Raw genomic sequence first — 27,016 nt, 5'->3', positions numbered from 1 at the left:
ATCCCGCCCCGAGGGGTGATCCGAAAGCCTAGCTGCTCGCCCCGCCTGCGGAGAAGAGAAGTCTGGATCATAGGTTGGGAAGGGCTTGCGTGCGCTTTTAACACCGCCTAACTCCGCCCCGGCAAAGTTCGTCGAAAGAGGAAGAAAAGCGCCAGGCGCGCTCCAGGCAGTGGGTGGCCCCTTTCGGGAGCAGGAGGGCGAAAGGAAAGAGAAGAAATCGAGGGGATCGCTCCCCGTGGGGCGCAGCGTACACTATCTGGGGATCTCTCCTGCTCGGGGAGAGGAGACGGTGGAGAGCGATCTGGTCCCTTCCCCGCTGCGCGTCGATCTTTTTGGAGCCGAGGAGGTGGTCCCCCACTAGCGCGGGCTGGCCGCTTCCAGGTTTTCCCCTCGGCATCCCTGCAGAGAGAAAGAATCGCCCGGGTAGGTTTTTCCTTAGGATCGAACTTGTGGGAAACTGCCTCCGGCCGCCTGCTTCCTTCCCGTTGCGCTCGAGGAAAGCGAGAGGGGGGGGGAGGGGAGGCGCGCAGGAAAATGAAACTAAGTTGGTGCCTCTGTGAGGCGCGCGCGTAAACTTCATCCGGCAGCCTTTCCTCAACCTGTGGGTCCCCAGATGTTGTTGAACTACAACTCCCATCACCCCTAGCTAGCAAGGCCAGAGCTCAGGGATGATGGGAGTTGTAGTCCAACAACATCTGGGGACCCACAGGTTGAGAACCTCTGCGCCCTGGTGAAGTCCGTGATTTCAAGAGGCGGCTCGCTGAATGAGGGCGGGATGACTGGTGGTGGTGGGAACTCCTTCCCAATATTAGTCACCATCCGGATCCTAAGCTAAGTCCATCCCTTTGTGTGTTGTGTGGCTAGGAGTGCAGCCAGGTGCCTTCTTGGGTTTGGCTCAAAAGTTTTAACCGGCCACAATCTCGCTCTGCTTTTGCAGATGTGGAATTGGAGAGAGGTTTGGGCACAAGGGAGATGAAATCTACTTACCAGAAGACTTAGGCCCCTCCAAACTTGTATTTTGCTGCACTTAATAACATCTTTCTTCTTTGGCGATCACTCCTAGCCAAGTTAGATTGTCTTCCATAAACACGGTTTTAACAGTGAGTCCGTAAGTGACTGTGGAGGCCAATTCTGGATTCACATGTCCTTCCACAGTGGGGACATAGGTTTCCCGATGAGAGTTGATCGTGGTGATGGTTTGCCAAATGTGCCTTCCTCTTAGCACATTTCCCCCTTTCATCCTGAGTTCGAGCATCTTCAAAGCCCATGACACCTTTGGTAAAGGTTGTTCCTCAATTGGAGCACTCACAGGCCAGTGTTTCCCAGTTGTCGGTGTTTATACTACATTTTTTTGGATTTGCCTTGAGAGAGTCTTTGAACCTCTTTTGTTGAACACCAGCAATACACTTACCATTTTTAAGTTTGGAAGAGAGTACAGTTGTACCTCAGGTTAAGTACTTAATTCGTTCCGGACGTCTGTACTTAACCTGAAACTGTTCTTAATCTGAAGCACCACTTTGGCTAATGGGGCCTCCTGTTGCCGCCGTGCCGCCGGAGCATGATTTCGTCTCTCATCCTGAAGCAAAGTTCTTAACCTGAGGTAATATTTCTGGGTTAGCGGAGTCTGTAACCTGAAGCGTATGTAACCTGAAGCGTATGTAACCCGAGGTACCACTGTAGTTGCTTTGGAAGACGATCAGGCATCCACACAATACAACCAGTCCAACGAAGTTGATGTTGAAGTATCATTGCTTCAACACTGGTGATCTTTGCTTATTCCAGCACACTGGCATTAGTTGGCCTGTCTTCCCAGGTGATATGTACATTTTTTCGAAGACACTGTTGATGGAATCTTTCAAGGAGTTGGAGATGGCGTTTATAAGTGGTCCATGTTTCACAAGCATACAGTAAGGTCGGTAGTAAACAAGCATTTGTAAACAAACATTTTGGTTTCCCTGCAAAAGTCCTCAAACACTCTGCACTTCAGTTGGGAGAAAGCTGCCTTTAAATCTAGTTTTTTAAATACTTTTTTTTACCAAGGCATGTCAGTGGATAGGGGAGGAGGAGGCTGTGAAATGATTGGTTCCTACAATTTCCATAATCCCAGAATTTCCTGCCTATTGTTCGCCTTGGTCGTCCTGTTCCTGTTTGCTTAACAAAAGGGTGAAAGACTGTGATAGTGGGCACTTATCTGAACCCAGGCATCTCTGCCTGGGATCTGCCTTTAAATCACTTTACCATTGTGTGGATGGATCCCCCCACTGAGGGGCTGGATATCCTGTACTTAGCAGTCCTATTTTTGCATGTGTTAGGTCAGATGTAAAGGTAAAGGGACCCCTGACCATTAGGTCCAGTCGTGACCAACTCTGGGGTTGCAGCGCTCATCTCGCTTTATTGACTGAGGGAGCCGGCGTACAGCTTCCGGGTCATGTGGCCAGCATGACTAAGCCACTTCTGGCGAACCAGAGCAGCACACGGAAACGCCGTTTACCTTCCCGCTGGAGCGGTACCTATTTATCTACTTGCACTTTGAGGTGCTTTCAAACTGCTAGGTTGGCAGGAGCAGGGACTGAGCAACGGGAGCTCACCCCGTCACGGGGATTCGAACCGCCGACCTTCTGATCGGCAAGTCCTAGGCTCTGTGGTTTAACCCACAGCCCCACCCACGTCCATAGGTCAGATGTAGGTGGATTCAATTGGACACGCGTCATTCCAAGTGCCTGGCTGATTTCTAACACTGAGTGCAAGGTGGCAGATATGATTCTCTTCCTTTCCATTTTATCCTCACAGCCAATTCCGTGAGATAGGTTAAGTTGAAATTGTGACCAGCCCAGGGCCACCCAGTGAGTTTCATGGCTGAGCAGGTCCTGAGCAGCTCTAACCACTATGCAACACAGTCTCTCTTTTGAGAGGCATGCTGGTACTGCATGCCCTTTCCATTCTTCTGCAGAAGCCTTCCCCTATCCCCCTGAAGATGAGGAATCTGAGTCTAGGACCATGATGTCTCCTTCTGTTCTATTTGCTACAACAGAATTCTTTTCCCCAAGCCTGATTTCAGTAGCAGGGAGGTGAGCTTGCAGGTGCTGGGGGAGGCCTCTGGGGGGTGCAAGTGCACCCAGTGGGTACCAAGATGGTGACCCATATAAGGCAGATTCTTTATGTTTCTCAATTCTTGTTGCAACTGTTGTTGCTACTGCTTCTGTTGCTCAGGCTACAATGAGGTACATTATTGCCTCAAAGTAATTCCCATTTCCTTTTTGCCTATATGCCCCCAAAGGGCTTTGCAACAATAGTTGAGAAACATAAGAATCGGCCTTATATGTAGCAAGACCACTGGTCCATTCAGCCCTGACTGGCCAGAGAATCATAGAATTATAGGGTTGAAAGGGGCTACAAGGGTCATCTAGTCCAACCCCCTGCAATGCAGGGATCTTTTTGCACAACGTGGGGTTCAGACCCGCAACCCTGAGATTAAGAGTCTCATGCTCTACTGACTGAGCTATCCTGTTGGGTTGGGAAAATATGAGCTTTCCCCAACCCAGCAGGGTAAAGAACATGCATACCCTGTGAGCTAAAAAGCAGCTAAAAAAATACTGCAAATTAAAAGTAAAGGTAAAGGGACCCCTGACCATTAGGTTCAGTCGTGGCCGACTCGGGGGTTGCAGCGCTCATCTCGCTTTACTGGCCGAGGGAGCCGGTGTACAGCTTCCGGGTCATGTGGCCAGCATGACTAAGCCGCTTCTGGCGAACCAGAGCAGTGCACGGAAATGCCGTTTACCCTAACCCTAACCCTATTTATCTACTTGCACTTTCACGTGCTTTGGAACTGCTAGGTTGGCAGGAGCTGGGACTGAGCAACAGGAGCTCACCCTGTCACGGGGATTCGAACTGCCAACCTTCTGATCAGCAAGTCCTAGGCTCTGTGGTTTAATCCACAGCACCACCCGCATCCCTTAAAGTAAAAGTAGAGTTGCCATATTTCAAAAAGTGAAAATCAGGACACAAAAGTTCCTTAGTTGGTTTGTTTGTTTGTTTGTTTGTTGGGGAAATCTCCACAAAAAGAAGTTTCTGAGCTATTTTTAAGAAAATTCACCCCTAAAATCTACATTTCTGACATAGGTTGCCATACGCCCAGGTTTCCCCAGACATTCTGCCCGGACGCTATTTCTGACGGATGAATCCCAGAAATATGGCAGCCCTAAAAGAAAACATTAAACAGTAATACATTAAAATAGCTAAGCGGCCAGAGAAAAATGGGAATTAAAACTAAACCCATGAAACCCCAAACCCTCCTACTTCCCAAATAGCATTCAGCTGAAATGGGGACTAAATGCTTCATATTATGCTTAGCAACGTGTTTGTGTGTGTGAAGCCCATGACATTCCCCCCCCCAAAGCCCGCCCCCTCACAGAGCTCTACTTCCCAGCAACCTTTGAGAAAACCACAATTCCCAGGATCCTTTGGGGGAAATCATGTGCTTTAAATGTATGGTGTATACACAGCCTTTGTGTAACTGGCACAGTGGCGTTGTTGGCAATGCCAACCTGTTAAGAATTAGAACTTGCCAATAATTGCCCTAGATAGACCAATGCCAGACATATTTATCCTGTTAGCTTGAGGCTGACACCCCCGCCCATTTATTATTATTATTATTACAATTCAGCCATAGGAACCAATGTAGTAATAGAGCAGACCCATTAAAATTAATGGCCTTAAATTAGGCACGACTAATGTAAGTCCATTGTTTTCAGTGGGTCTACTCTCAGTGAAATCTACTCCAATACCACTCGTTAGATCCTGTATATTTTTATTTATGTCTTAATTACCTCACACAATACGGCTCAGCAACCTGGAACACTAATACGAAACCAAAATTTTAAAATACAGCAGTATACAAATGATTCATATTAATAATCAAACTTAGCAGAAAGAAAGAAAAGAAAGAAAGCTGATTTTGGCAATGATGCAGTCAATTTAATTATTTAAAGAGAGTTAATCACTATCTTTAAATGTTTAGATTATACTCTGGTATAAGGTTCCTACCAGAGTGGACTGACAGACTAAGCTATTAGACTATGCAGAGATGGCAAAAATGACTGGGAAAATTAGAAACCAGGAGGATCAAAACTTCAACAAAAAATGGGGGAAATTTATATTATATTTGAATGACCACTGTAAACATTTGAACTCTTTGGCAGGTCTTAAATAACTCTTGTAATGTTACATAGACTTTGGGTACAATGGAGGACTGAAAAATTAGGAGGATTTATAGTATGCAGTTGAAAAAGTTTACTAAAGAACCCCCAGAGGGGAGGAGGGGAGGCTAGAGATTCAGAAGGATCTTGTGTAATTTTTATTATTTGTGATTTTGAGTGCGAATGAATTTATAAAACCAAATAAAAATCATTTTACAAAAAAACTATGTTTAGTTTATATAACATAGAAAAAATATTTAAAAACCTGGGAACATAGAAGTCTTTTGTCTGCCATTAAGGTGGGTGACAACCTGGCCTCTTAATGGAGACAACTTCTCAAACAGGAAGCCACCATTAAAAACCCCCTTCCCTTGTAGACACCCTCCATTTTTCAGAATATAGACTCTCAAGAGAAGGTTCTTCACAGATTTCCCCTACTACTCTACAAGATGTCCCATACTGACCAGACCAAAAGCAGCATGAAGGACGCTGCTTGTTACCTGGGCTCACTTACCTGAGAGTAAACCACCTTGAACACTCTGGGATTGATTTCTGACTAAACGTGCATAGGATTGCGCTCTTACTGTCACCTTCATTCCATCCTTGGGTCTTTGGTAGATCTCCACAGCTTTCTTTGTGGCCTTTTGGCCATCGTGTCCTGTAGCAGTGGAAATACAGACCGCACAATGCCTTCTCTTCTGTTTTCACATTGTAGGCCCTGGGATTTCTCTCTACGAATTGCTGGAGTGCCCCACAAGCCGCAAACATGTCCTTGGATGACATTCAGATGAATTCGGAGGACTTTTTGCAAAAAGAGCAGCTGGATGCCGGCGGATTTGGAACGGTTTCGCTGTGTTACCACAAGAGGCATGGGCTTGTGGTGCTGAAAACGGTGTACACAGGGCCTCAGCGCACAGAGTAAGTTGGTCAGAGGGAGATCCTTTGCAGACAAGAGAGAGCAGTGTAGAGCTACCTTTTAGTAGAGCTACCTTTTATTAAATATTTTGTTGTTGCTTAGTCGTTTAGTTGTGTCTGACTCTTCGTGACCCCATGGACCAGAGCATGCCAGGCACTCCTGTCTTTCACTGCCTCCCGCAGTTTGGTCAGACTCATGTTTGTAGCTTCGAGAACACTGTCCAACCATCTCGTCCTCTGTCGTCCCCTTCTCCTTGTGCCCTCCATCTTTCCCAACATCAGGGTCTTTTCCAGGGAGTCTTCTCTTCTCATGAGGTGGCCAAAGTATTGGAACCTCAGCTTCAGGATCTGTCCTTCCAGTGAGCACTCAGGGCTGGTTTCCTTAAGAATGGATAGGTTATTAAATATTACAAGGTAAATAGAAAGGGAAAATCAAAACAAAATTCATACATAACAATATAAACACAATCGTCTACATATTTACCAGATGCAGACTAAAGAAGAAAAAAGACAAAAAGATAAAAGAAAAGAAAAAAAAGAAAGGGGGGGAAATAAAAAAATACTTTCCATAACCAGTAATACCAAATTTATACTTTAAACGTTACATTATAAAAATCCTAGTTAAAATATTATAAAAGACTTCCACTGCATTCACCGCACGTCTCTTAATTTCTAGCTCACCTTTACATCTGTTCTTCAGTCACTTCCTTTCCTTAAGTTCTTTCATTGTCCATCAAATCTTTATATTCTTCACAAGGTTAGTCTAAGCACAACCAAACTTTCGTACTTGAGCCCTGCTTGCTTAAATATTCATTTAGACAATTCCATTGTCTCTGTACCATAATTTTGGATTTGTGCCTTATTGAGTCCAGCTCCTACCAGTTTCTGATTGGATAGGCTCCTCCCTCAACTTTTCCAGGGTTTTGCTTGCCTAGAGATCTGTGTGGTGAGAACAAAAGACGAGCCCGGCTAGATCAAACCAAATGACCGTTATCACCAGTCAGATGCTTGTGGGAAGTCCACAGGCAGCTCACAAAGGCAATGACTGTCTCCCACTCTTATTTCCCAGCTTCAACAATTAAAGCTTCCTTTAGGCCAGCCTTTCTCAACCTGTGGGTCCCCAGATGTTGTTGAACTACAACTCCCATCACCCCTAGCTAGCAAGGCCAGAGCTCAGGGATGATGGGAGTTGTAGACCAACAACATCTGGGGACCCACAGGTTGAGAACCGCTGCTTTAGGCTCACATCACCCATCCCCAGAGAAGGCTGCCTCCTAGTTAGCCTAGATGGTGCCTCTGCTCCAGATCTGATTGGAAACTCGGCAGATCAGAGCTATAGCTCAGTCGGTAGAGCATGAGACTGTTAATCTCAGGGTTGTGGGTTCAAGTACCCCATTGGGCAAAAGATTCCCGCATTGCAAGGGGTTGGACTAGATGACCCTTGGTTCACAGAATCATAGAGTTGGAAGGGACCCTGGGGATCATTTAGTGCAACCCCTGCAATGCAGATGTTCCTTATGGGGATTGAACCTGCAACCTCGATGTTATCCGCTCTAACCAGCTGAGCTATCCAGCTTGCATTCTATGAAATCATTCTCTGTAGGACTCCTTGCTATAGCCATGGTCCTTATCTGATGGTGGCTGCAGCAGCACACTGGGCAGCTGGGTGTGGGGGAGGCTGCCATTTCCCACAATGCCTTGGGGCAACCCATTGACAGGGCATTGTGGGAAATTAAAATAGTGTCTTCAGTAGACCCAACTGCCCAACACAAATGCCAGTGGGGGATTAAAAAGGGGCCCCGGACCAGGCATCAGTGTGGGTCGTGCAGTTTAGCAGACCTACCTGCCATTTTGCCACCTTGCCCACTCTAAAAGAAAACCACCTGTGTGTTAAGAGTTGAAGTGTGTCCCCAATTTTAATTCAGATTTTTAAAATGCAATATCCCACTGTTATAAATTTGGGAAGCACTAGCCTGCAGTTCCCAGCCAGAATGCTATGCAAATGACTGAATGAATAATTAGTCATAACGATGCTAACTCCACTCAGACACAAGGCAGGATTTCACCCAGCAAGGCAGTTGCCATTTCATTCATAGATTATGCTGCAGCTTGAGCTATGCAGGTTTGGCTCATAATTTTGGAGAGTTCAGGTGAAGAAGTTGACATTTCTGCCTGTCACCTTGCAATGTCTTAGTCTATAGCTCTATTGCCTTCTTGGCAGTCATGCACACAGGTAATCCCATAGTACCTGTTTCCCCCCTCAGGTGTAACACGTCCCTTCTCGAAGAAGGCAAGATTATGCTCAGACTAAACCATGACCGTGTGGTGAAGCTACTGGGCATCATTTTGGAAGATGGCAACTACTCCCTGGTGATGGAATACGTACGGAAAGGAAACCTGATGTCCGTACTAAAGGCAGTGAGTAGAGAGCACGATTGACACACTGGGAAGAAGCCAGGCAGTAATTTTTGAGATTGTACCACAGCTTTGGAAAATGGTATTCAAACATTGTCTGTCATCTCGGGTCTGTTTCCATCAACACCTTTTTTGTCCGTTCCAGTGAAAATGTTTTCATCATTGGTTTGGACCTGGATCAGGTCTAGGACATGCTAATAGTGAATGTTAGAGACACACTAGCACTGGGCTTTGCAGCTCATAAATGTGAGTGTTTGCTCTCTATGGGGGATCATGATTTCTGCACCAGCGAACCTCCTGTTCATAATTTGCGCTGTCAAATGGAGCAGTCTTGCATTGCTCCCAAGATCCAGATTTCCAAAGTACTGGGAAGGTTTGGTAATAGTAATAAGCTTATATAATATGTTTAAGCTTCTGTCTGGCAGTGGGTTAGTCCTGAGGTCTTGGCACTTTCGCAAGGATGCCAATCCCTGTTGCCATCTAGAATCTGCCCATCATAATGGTGGGTAGTTGCTTATCTGTTAATATTTCTCATCAGCAGACAGATCGCGTCCCGATTTTCTAAAATGTGCATCTCCAGATCTGCTGAATTGCAACTGGATTCTAGCCTCAGTGATGAGGATCCTTGTTGCTTATTTGAAAAGCAAAGATAATTGGAAGGCACACTAATTCGGTGTGCTTTATTCAAACTCCTTTAGCAACCATGATTCGTAAGACTTAATATCTATTCCTGGTGGATGTTCATTCAACAGAGGACTGAATAAGTCAGTGCTCTTTTTAAAGATTTTAGCTGGTATTCAATTATGTTTAACCCCGAGTATACCCACTGAAATTAATGAGCATGGCTAAGTTCAGTCCATTAATTTTGATAGGTCTAACATGAGTAAAACTTAATTTAATACCACTGCTTTTCATTTTTTAAAAAGGCAGTTTCTTGATCATGGCAGGTATAACTCAGTATATATACTAATATTCTGCTGTTTTTGCTTTATTGCAGACCTCTATTCCTTTGTCCGTGAAAGGGTGCTTCATCCTTGAGATCATTGAAGGAATGCTTTACTTAACTGAACAGGGCTTAGTTCACAAGGACCTAAAACCAGAAAATATCCTTGTAGACGAGGACTTTCATATTAAGGTACCATTAGCACATAATTCCTGGATGGGTGACATGTCAGTCTTAGGGCTAAACCAAATGTGCGCATGATTTATAGCAGACCCTGCCTGTTTGGTTTTGTGTGACTGCAAATGTGCTGGCTCCCAGGGAGATTGCAGCCACTTTGCTTCTCTCCTGGTCCTTGTAGTTCAGTGTAATGTGGCAACTAAAGCAAGGTATGGCTTTGCATTGTTCTGCTCTCTCCTCCTTAACCAAGATCTGCAGCCAAGGTTTGTAAAGTGGGTGCAATCTGTTCCAGAAGCCAGTATGTTTACACGGTTGCAGTAAGCTAACCAGGCTTTTGCCTGCTATGCACATGTGGATGAGAAGGAAAAAACACAGTTTCCCAGTGTTTTGCATTCCCTTCCTGGTATAGCAGGCCAGGAAAGGCTATACCACATGCTTTTCTGAATGTTCAGCTTGGTGCACTCCATTTGACCCGGTTAACTTAAAAACACTATACAGTGGTACCTCTGGTTGCGAACAGGATCTGTTTCGGAGCCCCGTTGGCAACCTGAGCAGAACGCAACCAGCGTCTGTGTGTGCGCGGGTTGTGATTTGCTGCTTCTGCGCATGCGCATGACATCATTTTGAACGTCTGCGCATGCGCGAGCGGCAGAACCCGGAAGTAACCCGATCCGTTACTTCTGGGTCGCCGCAGGACACAACCTGAAAACGCTCAACCGGAAGCAAACGCAACACGAGGTATGACTGTATTTAATTAAATAACAAACTACTTTGGGAAACATTCGCTGTCGCTCAAAGCATGTTGACTGAAAATTGTCCTCAACTGGAATATCCCCTAATGGGCACTGAACTTTAAGAGGGATATAGACAAACTGAAATGGGGTTAGAGAAAGGCAACAAAAGACTGTCAGCATTAAGAAAAACAAGTCCTATGTGGAATGGTTTGAAAGAACTGGGCATGTTTAGCCTGGAAAAGAGTAGACAGAGTCCACATCATAGGACATCATAGGCAAATGCGTGTTCTCAGCTGCAGACTGAGGTTGATTTAGTGGGCTTAAGATAAAGGTAAAGGGACCCCTGACCATTAAGGTCCAGTCGTGACCGACTCTGGGGTTGCGACGCTCATCTCGCTTTATTGGCTGAGGGAGCCGGCGTACAGCTTCTGGGTCATGTGGCCAGCATGACTAAGCTGCTTCTGGCGAACCAGAGCAGTGCACGGAAACGCCGTTTACCTTCCCGGGGGAGCGGTACCTATTTATCTACTTGCACTTTGACGTGCTTTCGAACTGCTAGGTTGGCAGGAGCTGGGACCAAACAACGGGAGCTCACCTCGTGGCGGGGATTCGAACCGCCAACCTTCTGATCGGCAAGTCCTAGGCTCTGTGGTTTAACCCACAGTGCCACCCGCGTCCCACTGGGCTTAAGATATAGGCAGGTAAATTTTGGTTGAGCTTTAAGTCAGACTTCTTGAACAGCTGTGACAATGGAACCAATGACCTAGAGGGGCGGTGGGCTCTCCCTTTAAGTAAAGGGTGGATAGTCCATCTATAGTGAATGTTCTAGCTCTGAATTTCCTGTGCCAAGCAGGAAGTTGGAGAAGATGGCCTGCGAGGGTCTCATCAGCTGTGTGCTTGTGTGATCTCAGTTGGACCTTGCTGCCCTAATGGTTCTCCATCCTTTCGTGCAGATAGCAGACCTTGGCGTGGCCCGCTTCAAAAGCTGGAGCAGGCTGACCAAAGAGGAGAGCATCCGGAAGATGAAAATCAACTGCAGCTCAAAGAGCAATGCCGGCACCCTTTTTTACATGGCCCCAGAACACTTGGCATCAGTTAACACCACGCCTGTGGAAAAATCAGACGTGTACAGCTTTGGCATAGTATTATGGGCCATCTTTGCCAACAAAGAACCCTATGAGAGTGAGTGTTTGTGATCAAATAACTTTGCTTGCTGAAGTGTTTTTAGCTGCATACGGTTACAGTGTTACCTCGGGTTAAGTACTTAATTCGTTCTGGAGGTCTGTTCTTAACCTGAAACTGTTCTTAACCTGAAGCACCACTTTAGTTAATGGGGCCTCCTGCTGCCGCTGTGCCGCCGGAGCACGATTTCTGTTCTTATCCTGAAGCAAAGTTCTTAACCTGAGGTAATATTTCTGGGTTAGCAGAGGCTGTAACCTGAAGCGTATGTAACCCAAGGTACCACTGTATTTTTTTTATTAAAAAATATATATGTTCAATTCCTCTCTCCCCTACCAGATGCTATGACTGACGCGCAAATATACTTCTGCATCATGCATGGAGACAGGCCTCTCATAGAGGAGATTGAAGAAAGTTGCCCAGGAGAGATCATTACACTAATGAAACAATCTTGGAGTCAAAAGCCGGAGGAACGGCCAACTTTTGCAGGTAGTGAGAGGGCATTTTTGCTGAAGTGGGTCCGGCATTATTTGAGTGCAAGAGGAAGGCAGCCTTAAGGTCATGCGGAATATTCGAGATGTTTTTAGTTTTTGGCTGGGTCTACAGGTGCAGTGGGATGAGGAACTGCAAAGAGGTAACACTGCACTCCTTATAGGTGCCAAATCCATGGGGAAGTATGTGAGGACGGGGCTGAGCCCCACCCAATCTGTACGTTGAAATTTTGCACCCCCTAACAATTTTGCGCACGGAGCAACTGCCGCTGTGCCCTCCTGCCATGCTATGCCACTGCCATGTCACTTCTTACTTGCCTTTATAAAAGACAGCATAAGAACAGTCTCGTCTGTTTTTAACTGAGACCGCTTTGGGGGTTTTCTTTTACTAATTGACTAATCCTTTACTACAGAAATCAATTTGACGTACAAGCCATTTTATCAGCAGAACTTTGAAAAGGATGTTGAAGATGACTTGAGAAAGTTAAAAGTAAGTTTTTCAAACATTTATGGCTGGAAAAAGGAAAAGGGGCGAGAATCACTGGTGGAAATTGTAGGGGAACAGAGTCCAGCTATTAGGTAGAAGAAATTTCCTGAAAGTAAGAACTGTCACACAGCTGAGCAATCTCCTTCACTGGAATCATTGAAGCAGAGATTGTCAGGGACGCTGTCGCTGCATCTGCACTGTAGACCCTGCAATAATCAGAGGGGTGTACTAAATGACTTCCTCAGTCCCTTTCAATTCTATCCCTAAAAGCATACAAAATCATAAGAAGAGCTGCTGGACCTACCCAGTGGTCCAGAATCCTGTTCTCAGCAGTGGAACACCCTCCCACCAAATGTCAAGGAGATAAATAGCCATACAACTTTTAGAAGACATATGAAGGCAGTCCTGTATAGGGAATATTTTTAAGGTTTGATGTTCTATTATCTCTTTATATCTGTTGGAAGCCATCCAGAGTGCCTGTGGCAACCCAGTCAGATGGGCAGGGTATAATAATAATAATAATAATAATAATAATAATAATAATAATGGACCCCTGACTGTTAAGTCTAGTCACGAACGACTCTGGGGTTGCAGCGCTTATCTCGCTTTACTGGCCGAGGGAGCCGGCATTTGTCCGCAGACAGTTTTTCCAGATCATGTAGCCAGCATGACTAAGCCGCTTCTGGCGAAACCAGAGCAGCGCACGGAAACACCGTTTATCTTCCCGCCAGAGCACTTGGCCGTGCTTTTGAACTGCTAGGTTGGCAGGAGCTGGGACCGAACAACGGGAGTTCACCCCATCGCGGGGATCCGAACCGCCGACCTACCGATCGGCAAGCCCTAGGCTCAGTGGTTTAGACCACAGCACCACCCGCGAACCTGTAATAATAATAATGTTGCCCTAATGCCTGTGTCAGGCTTCAGGGAATCTGATCCCCCTCCCTCACGGCAAGCTGCCAGTAATGAAAATACAAGAAGCTCTTACCAAGGTATTTTATTCAATAGTCACAGAGAGAGATGCAGGATGCTGTCTCTAGGATAATGGCGTTGCTCTCAGTAATCTCCTCCCCCCTTTTACTCTCAGTCGTCAGCAGCTCCACCCCTTTATACAGTGGCTGCATGAGGACCTTTGTCTATTCGCTTTCTGTTCTCCCACTTTAACAGCCCTCCTCGTTCTCGGAGAAGGGGATTGGGTTGGGAATGCTTTCTAATGATAATGTGTCAACCAGCTGTCCTAACTCTTCTGCTCCTCCTTCCTCTCCTTCCATTATCTCCCAGCTTTGTCCTTCTTCTGTCTCAGAGTCATGACCTTCTGCAAACCACCGTTGTAAGTCTATACTGTCCTCCTCTTCTTGGGAAGGTTCAGGAGAATGGGGGGTGGCCTCCACCATTCCTCTTCAGTCCAATCCCTGACAGCCTGTGAGAAACATTACTGTCTCCGGATGTGGAGACACAGCATAGTCATCATGGCTATAGCCTTGCCCTCCATGACTTTGTCCACTCCTCTTTTAAAGTCATCCAAACTGGTGGCCATTGTTGCCTCCTGTGGAAGTGGGTTCCATGCTTGAACTATACATTGCATGAAGAATTACTTTTATCTGCCAGGGCTATTTCAACACTCAGCTTCATTGGGTGTCCACAAATTCTAGTGTTAGGAGAGAAGCAGTAGTGGGGCTGCTCCCTCAGTCTCTCTCCGACATTCTCACATTAACCGGAGTGTCTGAAATGGGAAAGCCTACATGTGTAAACCTCTAGACATGTAGGTTTCCCTGTGCAACAGGGTTCCTGACATCCTTAGTCATACAGTCCAGCGGGATTTTGCTTGATGGGCACCCTAAGCAACATTCCCCTAGAGGTTCGAGGTTCTTCCAGTGATTCAATCAGGTATTTAGTTGCTCTTGTTCTCTGCGACAGGAAAAGTACCCTGAGCCAACGGAACTTATAAAAAGGATGCAGTCTCTCCAAGTGGATGCTGTGGCAGAACCACCAAGCAATGGTCGGACGGGTAATTCATTTCAGTTGCTTAAGAGTTCGTTCTTTTGCATCCCACATTTGGGATGCAACTGCTGCACATTTTTTTACAATAACAAGGACACCCATTTTAAAAAACACACAATCAAAGCCAAAGTACAGCGCAGATCACTGTTTCAGTGCTGATTAGGGCTAGTGCAGATTACAGTTTCAGTCTCTACATTGTAAATAAATCATATCAGAGCTGGAGATTTTGTCTGGACTCTGGTTTATGACTCAAATTAGAGTATGTGTAAATTTTATGATAGCGTCACAGAAGTGATGAAGTCAGTTTGGGGTGGAGAATTCATCATCCCCTCTGTTTCTCTTTTTTGGGGGGCAAGGGAAGCCCACACAGACAAACAGACAGTGCCTGGTGAAATCCCGTAGCGTGGAAGCAGCAGGGGCTGAGCAGGATTTCCACAACAACAAGAAGCCAAGAACCATTCACACTTCCAAAAGTCATTATTCTTGCCGTCTATATTCAGAGTCTATAGCTACCAAAAGGCTCTTGACCTTTGGGTATTAGGCTGAAACCCACAGCCTGAGGTGTAGCAGCTGCCAAAGGAAACCTGCCAGCAGGCCTCAGGGTGGATCAATACCAAAGTCCCTTTGGGTCATCCTGTTGGGTTGGCATAAGAACAAAGACCACACCTACTTTTTACTTTGGGGGATTTCTGCTTCCTTTTTGTAGCACCTGTTAATATTGAAAGTGGTTTTTAAAAAATGTTTGCTGGCAGTTATTTATGCTGATTACAGTAGTGCCCCGCAAGACGAATGCCTCGCCAGACGAAAAACCCGCTAGACGAAAGGGTTTTCCGTTTTTCGATGCGCTTCGCAAGACGAATTTCCCTATGGGCTTGCTTTGCAAGACGAAAACGTCTTTTGAGTCTTGCGATTTTTATCGCTTTCCCCCCCCTTTTCTAAGCCGCTAATAGCCTTTTAGCCGCTAAGCCTTTAATAGCTGCTAAACTGCTAATAGCGCTAAGCCGCTAATAGGGTTGCTTCGCAAGACAAAAAAACCGCTAGACGAAGAGACTCAAGGAACGGATTATTTTCGTCTTGCGAGGCACCACTGTACTTGTTCAACCTGAGCTTCTGAATAGTCAAACTAGAGCAGGGCTGGGTGGTACCTGGTTTTCCAACATCGCAATACACTGATATATCACATTGACATTTTAGTGTATTTTTGGTCTTTGTTGGAAGCCGCCAAGAGTGGCTGGGGAAACCCAGCCAGATGGGCGGGGTACAAATAAGTTGTTGTTGTTGTCTGAAGTAAGGATGGAGCTATGTACAGGCATTAACTGCCTTCACGGTTTTTCCTGCATCACGATTTCTGCATAGCGCGCAAGCACACACACATCCTGATTGTGATCTATTGCCAGGTCTAAAACTATGAAACCAACATCATGATATGGACTTCAAACCAGTTTGGGACAATATATCGATACACTACTCAGCCTAGAATAGGGAGGTGGTGTGAACACACTTAATTCTTCCAATTGGAGAGAGCATTTAGTATTCCTTTGTTTTTCTAGGCTTCTACCCCCCACCCCCAAGTGTGTTGAGTGGAAGTTTAGTGAGAGCACTTTCTATAATCTTCTGGTTTTGGAAGGCTTCCTTCTAGTTCTCTCTGGTTGTAATTTTGAAGTATGATACCTTCACTTACTGTTTGCTGGGCTATGGGAAATGGCAGGCGATGCTAGAACTTCGTGCCAGAGTACAGTGGTACAGCAATACAGCAGTTTATGGCATTTCCCAGATGATAGCGTTAGGCTGACAGTATAAGACAAATTCTTGTGGAAGAGGACCAATAGCAACCCAACAAGCTATTCATGCTTACAGCACAATTCAGTGCAAATCTACTGAGAAGTAAGTCCCATTGAGTTCATTGGGATCCAAGGTGAGAGTGTAGGATAGGTCAGGGAAAGCTGTGACCCTCCCTATGCTACTGGACTGATGGGAATTGTAGTCCAAAGATTTTTGGAGGCCCATAGGCTCCCTGGCCCTGGATGCAGCCTTGATCTCACAGCAGTAGAGTCTCACCAAGCTGCTAAAACATGGGTAGGCAAACTAAGGCCCAGGGGCTGAATCTGGCCCAATCGCCTTCTAAATCCGGCCCGTGGACAGTCTGGGAATCAGTGTGTTTTTACACGAGTAGAATGTGTCCTTTTATTTAAAGCTAAGCAGTTGGCTCCTTACCTCTCTCGCCCTGACCTAGCCACTGTGATCCATGCGACAGTCACCTCCAGACTGGATTATTGTAACTCGCTCTACGTGGGGCTGCCCTTGAGACTGACCCAGAAACTCCAGCGGGTGCAGAATGCTGCAGCGAGACTCCTTACGGGGTCTTCGCTGTGAGATCACATTCACCCGGTACTATACCAGCTGCACTGGCTCCCGGTGGAGTACAGGATCAGGTTTAAGGTGCTGGTTTTAACCTTTAAAGCCCTATACGGCTTAGGACCCTCGTACCTACGGGACCACCTCTCCTGGTATGTCCCACAGAGGAACCTACGGTCTTCAAATAAAAACATCCTGAAGATCCCAGGCCACAGAGAGGTTAGGCTGGCCTCAACTAGAGCCAGGGCTTTCTCGGCTGTGGCTCCAATCTGGTGGAACGCTCTGACACAAGAGATTAGGGCCCTGCGGGACTTGACATCTTTCCGCAGGGCCTGCAAGACAGAGCTGTTCCACCAGGCCTTTGGTCAGGGCCCAGCCTGACTCCTTCCTTTGGCAATCTGCACAGAATTTTTGCTTAATGGTTGCCATTAATTTGATTTTAATTAATTTTTATAATGAAATGTTTTAAGAATGTTGTATTATTTTATTGTTGTTAGCCGCCCTGAGCCCGGCTTTGGCTGGGGAGGGCGGGATATAAATAAAATTTATTATTATTATTATTATTATTATTATTATTATTAAAATGCATCTCTGGGTTATCGGTGGGGCACAGGAATTTGTTCATTCCCCCCCCCCTAAAAAAATCTAGTCCAGCCCCAAAGGTCTGAGGGACAGTGGACCGGGCTCCTCCTGAAAAAGTTTGCTGTCCCCTGTCTTAGAGATTAGGACTGCAATTCTAGCCCCACTTACCTGGGAGTAAGTCCCTTTGAACCCAATGGGACTTACTCTGAGTAGACAAGTTTTAGGATTGCACTGTCAGCATCCCTGTAGAACAAAACCTATACAGTTACGGCACATCTCTCTGGAAGGCCAGCTCTTTGTTCAGAAAGTGGGTGGGAAAAACCTTTACAATACCATACTTTTGATGCTTGGCATCCATGGGTGTGTGTGTGTGTGTGTGTGTGTGTGTGTGTCACTGCAGGAGCATTCAGAGTCACTACTAGCTGTATTAATTTTATTTGTGGGGCATAGGAATTTGTTCATTTTTCCCCCTTCAAAATTTAGTCCAGCCCCCCACAAGGTCTGAGGGACAGTGGACCAGCCCCCTGCTGAAAAAGTTTGCTGTCCCCTGTGCTAGAACATTGCAATGAAATTCAATTCAAAATCCTTTATTAGGTATAGCACACCACACATTAACAAACAAACATCATATACAGACTGTATAAAATACGGGCTCAGCGAACACAATTTATCCCAGACCTATTCTTAACTCCAGGAAATAAATCGATGTACATAGATAATATATTACAACACAGCAACATCACCTACTGCTAAAAACCACCAAGTCTCTTTATCATGGCCCATTCTCTCTTCATGGACAGCACTTAAAAATTCAGCCGCTATTAAAGTAATTTGGTCATCGCTGTCCGCCAGCAGGTCCTGAACAGTTGGTTGTGTAAAAATCTGTCTATTCAATTTTAGGGCCTCAAGTAATTGTTTTCTGGCATGACTGCCAAAATCACAGGAAAAGAATATATGCTCTAGAGTATTGGGTTCCTGTTTTCTGCATTTGTAGAGACGCTCTGATTCTGGGATAGCTAAGTATCTTCCTCTCACTACCACCGAGGGAAACATGTTAAATCTGGCCAACATAAACAGCCTACGCGATTCATGTTTCTTCAGATTTGTCATGTATCCCTTTTGGAAATCTCTACACAAAGGGAGATTTAAGTGGATAGGAGAGCAGGTGCTGTGCTTTGCAACCTCAAGCATGGCGAGAACACTTTTTTCTGTGAGAGTCTTCCTGATAATTTCCCATGTTTCTTTGGGATCAGAGATTTCAAAGTCAATTAGAGTGAGCCCTATCGAATCCAGTTTTCTCCTACAGATCAATGATAGATTGTAGATTACACTATCACTTAAAAGATTGTAAAGTAGAGAATTAGGAGATAGGGCTCTATAATGGAGGAAGATCCAATATTTCAAGGTCCTCAGCCATGGTCTTACTGATAAAGGCAATATTCCCAGCTCACAACATATTGTTTCATATTTTACAGAGTTTGCAAGTCCTAATAATGACCTCAGAAGGGATGCGTGAAATTTATCCAACCTCTTGAGGTCACCTGAAATCCACACTGGTGTGCCGTATAGAAGTTGGGCACAAATTTTCATGTCAATCACTATTACAATGAAATCTCTGCAAAACGATCAATCCTCTGAGGCCTCTCCCTTTCTGCCCTGCAGATCTGCCTGGCTCCCTGCACAGCTCTCCGTCTCCTGCGCCCAGCAACAACGTAGACGAAGCCATGTTTGCGGCTTGCCCGGTGAATGAACCTGTGGAGAGCTGCGAAACGTCCTTGGATCCTCCGGTGACCTTGGAGCGGAAACTGCAGGACGAGCTGAACTATCACGTGCACGGCAGCCGGATGGACAAGGGGGATGGCCGTTCCGTGTCGTACAGCGCCGAAATGCTGGAGCAGGAGAGGAGGAGGAAGGTGTCTCACGACCCGTATGCAAGGGCGACTGCTGCCCGCCCGATGCAGGCGTCACACCTGAGGCCTGAAAAGGTCGAGCCTGGCGCCCGTCATAGCAACACCACTGTGGACCCATACAGTCGTCAGTGGAAACCACCGCCGCTCAGAGCTACTCTGGAAAGGGAAAATAATAGCCGGCTGAATCCAGTTAGGCACTATGGGCCCGGACCTGCAAATCTCAGAGCATCTCTAAGCCCAGAAGATCTCTACGGATCAGCCAATCCCTTTAGCTGCAATAAACCACCCGTACCTGAATCTGGTGTGGATCGTCAATCTAACCCATTCAGACCTTACTATTTTGGCAAAAGCTTCAGTACAGAAACTGGTAAGTGAACTGATTGAGGGTCTTCTTCTTGTTCCTTCAGGGAGAAAGAGCACACATGCAGTAAAATGGCTCTTCTTCACTACCTTCTATGAAGAAAATAAAAGCTGTCCCATTTTTTATGAGCCAGTCTTTCGTCCCATCCTACTAACCCTGGGCAGCTAAAATGTAATAGCAATTCAAAATCTGTTGAGCTTTAAGGTTACTATGCATATTTATATTTATGCCTTTTATTAAATTTTCATCCTGCCCTCCCTTCAAGGAGCTTGCGGCAAACAGTTCTCCCCACTCTCATACCATTTCACTTCACAACCTTCTGAGGTTGACTGAAATGAATATTTGTCTGAGGTCACCCAATGAGCAGCACTGACTGGGAAGCTTTGTGGAATAGAATCGCTTTTGTCCAAGCATTTGAATCGCGAAATACTGTTTGTGGTGGGTGCAGTTTCTACAGAGAGCATTAGCGCTGCTGTTCGTTGTGCCGTATTTTATTTGTATTGTTTTCTTAGGACTGTCATGTTTCATTATCAATGTTGTAAGCTGTGCTCCATTTTGGGATATCCATCTGTACATAAGGGATACTGCAGCACCCTAAAAACTGGGTGGTGGCCCTTTCATGCCATTGTACTAAAAGGGCTTTTGAACCGGTGGAATCACCTCAGAAGACGAGAGAAGGTTTTTTTGCCAATCCCCTTTGCCCAGCAATCCCCAGTGTGCTTTGGAAACCTGTTCTGGAGCAGTTTTATTTGTTTGTTTGTAATTAGATCTCTTAACCTGCCCTTCAACAATAATCCTGTGGGTTGCAACAATAAAATATGCAATTAAAAAACAAATAAAAGCATTACAAACGCAAACAAGCGTTTTGAGGGAGAATCGGCAAAAACTCCCTTGATTTCTCTCTTTGTCGGCATATGCCTCCTCTGGTGTAAGAGTGCTAGGAGTGCTGGTTGTAATATTCTGTACTGCACTGGCTGTGAGCTGAATAGAACTTGGTAACTTAATTATATTGATCAATTGCATCTATATGCTACCTTTTGGACAAGGTGCCTCAGGCGGGTTATTAACAAGTGGTGCCAAACATCCTCAGGCCTATTTCAGGAGCTGATGGTGCTAGCTCCCTTGCCTGGTGTCTTCCCTCAGGGTACACACGTCCCAGGGAGCTCCAGGAAAGGTGGGTATTGGGTGGTCCCAACTATGAAAGAACTCTCTGGCTCATCAGCACTGTGGGCTGCAAATGTGGCTCCGTGACAATCAGCAAGTACAGTGGTACCTCAGGTTACACACGCTTCATGTCAAGAAACCAGCTCGGCATCAATAAGAAAATCAGCCTCACACCAAGATGACTTGAAAAAAGCTCTGACTGCAGCAGCGCAATGTTTATTATGTGCAGTAAAAATAAATCATCCTCTCTGCCTCCAGCCCAACGCTTGTTCTGCCCCGTCCTCCAAAAGTAACAATCAAAAAGGAATGCAACTTTTTTCTCCTCCCGCAGACAAAGAGAGTGCTATGCTACGTGAGCCAATCGTTAGTGTTCACTCGCTCATCATGCCCTAAGCAATATCTCGTGCTGCAAAATCACTCTGCAATAACAAAAAGCTTTTGTTCATGCTTTTATGTGCAAACAACCATTTTCCCACAGCTTCAGGTTGCAGACTCCGCTAACCCAGAAATAGTGCTTCAGGTTAAGAACTTTGCTTCAGGATGAGAACAGAAATCATGCTCCGGCGGCACGGCAGCAGCAGGAGGCCCCATTAGCTAAAGTGGTGCTTCAGGTTAAGAACAGTTTCAGGTTAAGAACGGACCTCCAGAACGAATTAAGTACTTAACCCAAGGTTCCCAGCACTGGAAGCTTAGGCTGTCTATCTGGGAGGACTTCATTCTGTCGGAAGTCACTGTGGTCTTCTGAAAAGTACTGGGGCTTGATGTCCTCACCTCTCCCTTCTGGCAGCTGCTGCTCTCCTGAGACCACCACTTTGTATCGTGAAATATCCACCTGTTGAAATTCCCTCATCTACATTAATGATGCAAGAGCTCTTTTGCACTTGGGTAGGTTTTTGTCTGAGTAGGTTTTTGCACTGTCAAGAGTCCAGTATACCTGAAGGAGCGTCTCCACCCCCATCGTTCTGCCCGGACACTGAGGTCCAGTGCCGAGGGCCTTCTGGCGGTTCCCTCATTGCGAGAAGTGAGGTTACAGGGAACCAGACAGAGGGCCTTCTCGGTAGTGGCACCTGCTCTGTGGAACGCCCTCCCACCAGATATCAAAGAGAAAAACAACTACCATACTTTCAGAAGACATCTGAAGGCAGCCCTGTTTAGGGAAGCTTTTAATGTTTAATAGACTATTGTATTTTAAGATCTTGTTGGAAGCCGCCCAGAGTGGCTGGGGAAACCCAGCCAGATGGGCAGGGTATAAATAATAAATTATTGTTGTTGTTTCAAGAGCAGTGGTACAGTTTTGACACAATTTGCATACCTCTTTAGATCCAGAGGAATCGACCCCTTTTATGAAGACGAACTTCGCCCATACACCTATACACAAACAGAATTCAGGTAAAAAACTCTAATTATTTCTTGATATGAGCAGTATGATCTCAACATGAGCGGCATGAGCAGTCCGGACTTTTTAAGGGTATAATACCATTTGGTAGCTCTAAAGCAGAAGTAGGGAAGCTCCAATCCATGGGCCAGTCTTGGCCTACACAGCTATTTCCCTCCAATCATATCCACCTGATGTCACACGTGATGTCACACTGATGTCTCACGTGAAATGAACTGATCGACCAGGGTGGGTGGGATCCAATTCTGCCTTGGCTGAGTATGCCTATTCCCAGCAGCCAATTTTGTAGGATTTAACCCCGCTTCCCCAGGGTTTATTTGGAACACTAGTTAGATTTTTGGAGGGGCCTAAGGTGCAAACAGCATAGACTAGTGTTAGGTTGCAGAACTGGCCCCTGCAATCTGCTCTTTCCACAAGGAGAGAGTTTGAGATTCCCTTTTGTGGTGCTGTTCCTTTTCAAAACGAAAAAAAACAACAGAATTTTGGAGCTCCAGAAACAGCTGCTTGCTTGATCTCAACAAGATACAGTCACATTTGCTGAACGAAGTCTCAAAATGCATTATCTATTTGACTCTAAAGACTTAATTCTCGCAACGGTTTTGAAACACTGTTGCTATAGAACAGCGATGTCCAACTGGTCAACCACGATCGACAGGGTAGATCCCCCGGAGATCACAGGAAACTTTTAGTCCTTGCGAATAAAAAAAACAGTTGAATGAATGTCTCGGGCCCCCGCTGTGTACGTTTGCTTGTGTTGGCATTTACTGCAAGCGATTTATGGCATTCACCCCCAAAAAGCTGAACAACTCTGGACTCTCCTCCTAAAAAAAGCTAGATCACTGCCAGTTGGTTTAAACTGGGAGTAGACAGCAGTCTCTTGAGAGCTGGACGTGCCTGATATAGAACAGTCAACATGTTTTCTCTTTGGGGAGTTTGTTGTCTCATCCTACTGATCTGACTGACACAAGCTTTCAAAGGTTTGCTATGATTTAACTCTTATCAAAGAACTATTGGAGCAGCCTGGCTTGCTGAGTTGGTTAGAGCACGGTGCTAATAATGGCAAGGTCACGGATTCAATTTCCGTATGGGACAGCTGTATATTCCTGCTTTGCAGTGGGTTGGAATAGATGATCCTCAGGGTCCCTTCCAACTCTACAGTTCTGTCCTTCCATGATTAACTATACCAGACACCAACCTGAGAAATAAACCTGGTTGTGTAAATATGCCCTTGTAACATAAATTCTAAGAGCAGGAACCATTCTTTCCTTGATGTGAAACTACCCAACATATAAGTGCAGCGTTCAAATAATGCATTTTTGCCATTTTACTATTTCCATCATAAAATTAACATGTGTCAACACACTGGTCAGTAATTTATCCCCCTGCACTGTCCCTGTGCTCATTTCGCTTGTGTGTAGTTTTATACTTGCTTTATTAAACGGGTGTTTTTTAAAAAATTGTCTTACATACAGGAGAACCTGCAAGCTACAATATATATAATAGTAGTGCAATTCAGATAGGCTCTCACAACGTCTTAACCATTAAACAAAAACCTCAACAAATATGTACTATGCCGGGAAATACTCATTATAATCCTGCAGATTACCAGAAACTCTTTGGTAAGTACTGAAGTTAAAACTTCTTTCTTCCTTCATGAAATAGTTCTTGCTTTCAAAGTCATACATTTTCCTTTGAAACTCTGTTCAGGATATGTAAGTTAGGACTGAATAGAACTGAAAACATCTACCAAGGAAAGATACGACTGAGGTCCAGCTCCAAGGGCCTTCTGGCAGTTCCCTCCCTGCGAGAAGTGAGCTTACAGGGAACCAAGCAGAGGGCCTTCTCTGTAGTGGCACCTGTCCTGTGGAACACTCTCCTTTCCGATCTCAAACAGTTAAACAACTAGATGACTTTTCATAGAAATCTAAAGGGAGCCCTGTTTTGGGAAGTTTTTAATGTTTGATGTTTCCCCCCTCCCTTTCTTTCCTCTGTATTTTGTTGGAAGATACCCAGAGTGGCTGGGGTATAAGAAATAAATTAGTAGTATTAATAGTAACAAAAATTATTAATCTGTAGAAACATAGGTGTTAGTGATCTCCACAAAACACAGACTTTGCAGTCAGATTTTGGGATTCTGACCCTGAAGATTCTGGTCTTCTAGCTTGTATCCCTTAGTAGTAGTACAGTGGTACCTCGGTTTAAGAACAGTCCTGTTTACAAACGATTCGGTTTACGAACTCCACAAAACCGGAAGTAGTGTTCCGGTTTGCGAACTTTACCTCGGTAAAGTATTTAGGCCCCTTTATGAATTCATTACACAAGAAGGGGTGCCATGAGTAAAGGAGGGAGCAGGGGAATACCTGGTGGCTTCCCCCACAACATTGCATGAATTCCCTGCAACCCCCTTTGATGTCAATACATAAAGTACGGACATCTGCAAGTGGAAAGTCTTCTGCACAAAAGACTGTGAGGCTTCCATGGGATCAGGAATTCTGTACCACTGTGGTTTATGATCCCATGGAAGCCTACACAGGGGGGCTGCTAAAAAAAAATGTGCAGAAAAGTAACTCTGCACATGCTTTGTGGCCTTGCAATGCAGTCATGTGGCATTTTCAAACAATTCTGACTGGCTCAGAATTCACACTCAAATGGAGGTTCCATGGTGAATATATTGACATAGGGACACGGGTGGCGCTGTGGTCTGAACCACTGAGCCTCTTGGGCTTTCTGATCGGAAGGTCGGCAGTTCGAATCCCCCCAACTACCTTGCTCTGTCCCTGCTCCTGCCAACCTAGCAGTCCGAAAGCATACCACCACAAGTAGATAAATAGGTACCACTGCGGCAGGAAGGTAAACGGCGTTTCCATGCACTCTGGTTTCCGTCACGGTGTTCTGTTGTGCCAGAAGCAGTTTAGTCTTGCTGGCCACAACCTGGAAAGCTGTCTGCGAACAAATGCCGGCTCCCTCAGCCTGAAAGCGAGATGAGTGCTGCAACCCTGTAGTCACCTTTGACTGGGCTTAATCGTCCAGGGGTCCTTTATCATATATATAGAGAGAGCAGTGTTTCCCAACCGGTGTTCCGCGGCACACTAGTGTGCCGCGAGACGTTGCCTGGTGTGCCGTGGGAGGGAGGCGGGCGAGTCGGGCGGCGAGAGGCGGGGCGGCGGCGGCGAGGAGAGGCCGCCCAGCGCGGGGCTCTCGCCGTCTGCCTGCCTGGCTGCCTGCGTGGCGCTGACGTCACGGGGCTGTAACGTGCCCCACATAGGCACACGCGGGGCAGCGAGCGAGCTCCCTCCCACATCCCATCGCCGCTCGCTTCGGCCGGCCTACTGGGCTGTCGCAGGCGGAAGGCCTGTTCATGCGCGAGGTTTTCGCGCCTTCAGGATTCCCTTCACGCCTTCCTCCTCCCAGGTCCTTGAGAGCGCGGGAAGCGGCAGCGCGAGACCGGCGTTGAGCCTGGTAGGTATTGCGCTTGCCAAGGCAGTCATTTGGGAAATGAAAACTTGCAAAGCAAGCAACCAGTTCAATCTGAAGTACGTGTATGCTTAATATCCTGTATCTGAAACCTGTTCTGCCCCCTCCCCCACACTTGGTGCCATTTTCATCTACACATGCAGCAGAGTAAGTTGACCCAGAATAGTACCAATTCAGATGGCAGATGGGAGAATGACAGTGCTGAATGCTTTCCCATGTAGAACAGTCCCTGCAAATAAAAACCTAGCATATTTGGAAGAGGGATGCTAGCCTAACCATTACCTTCTATGCTGTTACTATTTTTTTATTTTATTTTTACATAAGTAAAAAGTGACCTTTCCCCATCTGGCATGGTGGTGTGCCTCGAGATTTTTTTCATGAAACAAGTGTGCCTTTGCCCAAAAAAGGTTGGGAAACACTGATATATATATATAGAGAGAGAGAGATTGATTGACATGCACTCAGAGCCCTGCATTCACTGTTAGCAGCAGGGTTGGCCTGCCTGCCCCCTCACACCCATGTTTCTCACGCAAGATGGAGTTTGTCAGGATCTTCCTATTGCCTCTGAGAACAAAAGCAACGGTGTTCCATCGCCAAAGCACTAAAGAAACATTTTCCTTTTGTCGCCACCAGAGAACACTGCTCTCGTTTCGGAAGTTCAACTGAACCTCGTGAGAGAAAATATGGGGAAGAAGTGGAAACCCACGGCGCGGCAGCTGGGCTTCAGCGACCCTGACCTGGAGGAAATTGACCACGACTATGAGCGGGATGGCTTAAAGGAAAAAGTTTATCAAATGTTTCAGAGGTGGCTGATGAAGGAAGGGAGCAAAGGAGCAACGGTGGGAAAGCTGGCCAGGGCTCTCTTTGCTAGCCAGAGGATAGATCTCCTTGCCAAAATAAAGCAAGAGTCAGAAATGAGTAACAAATGAGAGTCACAAACCAGCATAAACTACTTTGCAGGGGACAGTATGGACATTTTGCTTTACATTTTGCTATTATGAATGCTCTGGTGCTGCCTGTATAGAATTTGCCGTCAAATGAATGTATTTGTATAATTTTAATTAAAAAAACCCAATATAAATGGACGCAAGACTGCTCTAGCTTTAATGTAAATAATAAAATATTATCAGATACAAAAACTGAAAGCATATATCAATCTTGAGTCACTCACTATTAGCATATAGAAGAAGAGTTTGGATTTGATATCCCGCTTTATCACTACCCGAATGAGTCTCAAAGC

General features: G+C 45.8%; 1 protein-coding gene and 1 long non-coding RNA gene across 2 annotated transcripts in view; both read left to right on the top strand.

Annotated features, from left to right (window-relative positions):
- Window positions 1–27,016, top strand: part of LOC310714528 — a 332,545-nt gene that overhangs the window by 6,806 nt on the left and 298,723 nt on the right. The gene's annotated exons all lie outside the window — the stretch shown is intronic.
- On the top strand, window positions 108–26,915 carry RIPK1 (receptor interacting serine/threonine kinase 1). Its single transcript, XM_083519325.1, has 12 exons — window positions 108–423; window positions 5,911–6,113; window positions 8,375–8,528; window positions 9,523–9,660; window positions 11,333–11,561; window positions 11,898–12,047; window positions 12,463–12,539; window positions 14,451–14,541; window positions 19,134–19,748; window positions 22,227–22,295; window positions 23,775–23,921; window positions 26,410–26,915. The coding sequence occupies exons 2-12, from the start codon at window positions 5,962–5,964 to the stop codon at window positions 26,703–26,705; spliced, it is 2,118 nt and encodes a 705-aa protein (XP_083375451.1). The 5' UTR covers window positions 108–423; window positions 5,911–5,961; the 3' UTR covers window positions 26,706–26,915.

The sequence above is a fragment of the Podarcis liolepis genome (genome assembly GCF_965112155.1).
Source record: "Podarcis liolepis genome assembly, chromosome: 8".
Taxonomy (NCBI): domain Eukaryota; kingdom Metazoa; phylum Chordata; class Lepidosauria; order Squamata; family Lacertidae; genus Podarcis; species Podarcis liolepis.
This window is presented reverse-complemented; position numbering and strand designations above follow the sequence as displayed.

Coding starts and splice junctions, on each gene's coding strand:
- RIPK1 (XM_083519325.1), top strand. CDS start 5,962: ATGTCCTTGGATGACATTCAGATGAATTCGGAGGACTTTTTGCAAAAA. Junction 14,542..19,133: donor ACCAAGCAATGGTCGGACGG/GTAATTCATTTC, acceptor TCTGCCCTGCAG/ATCTGCCTGGCTCCCTGCAC. Junction 23,922..26,409: donor AGATTACCAGAAACTCTTTG/GTAAGTACTGAA, acceptor TGTCGCCACCAG/AGAACACTGCTCTCGTTTCG.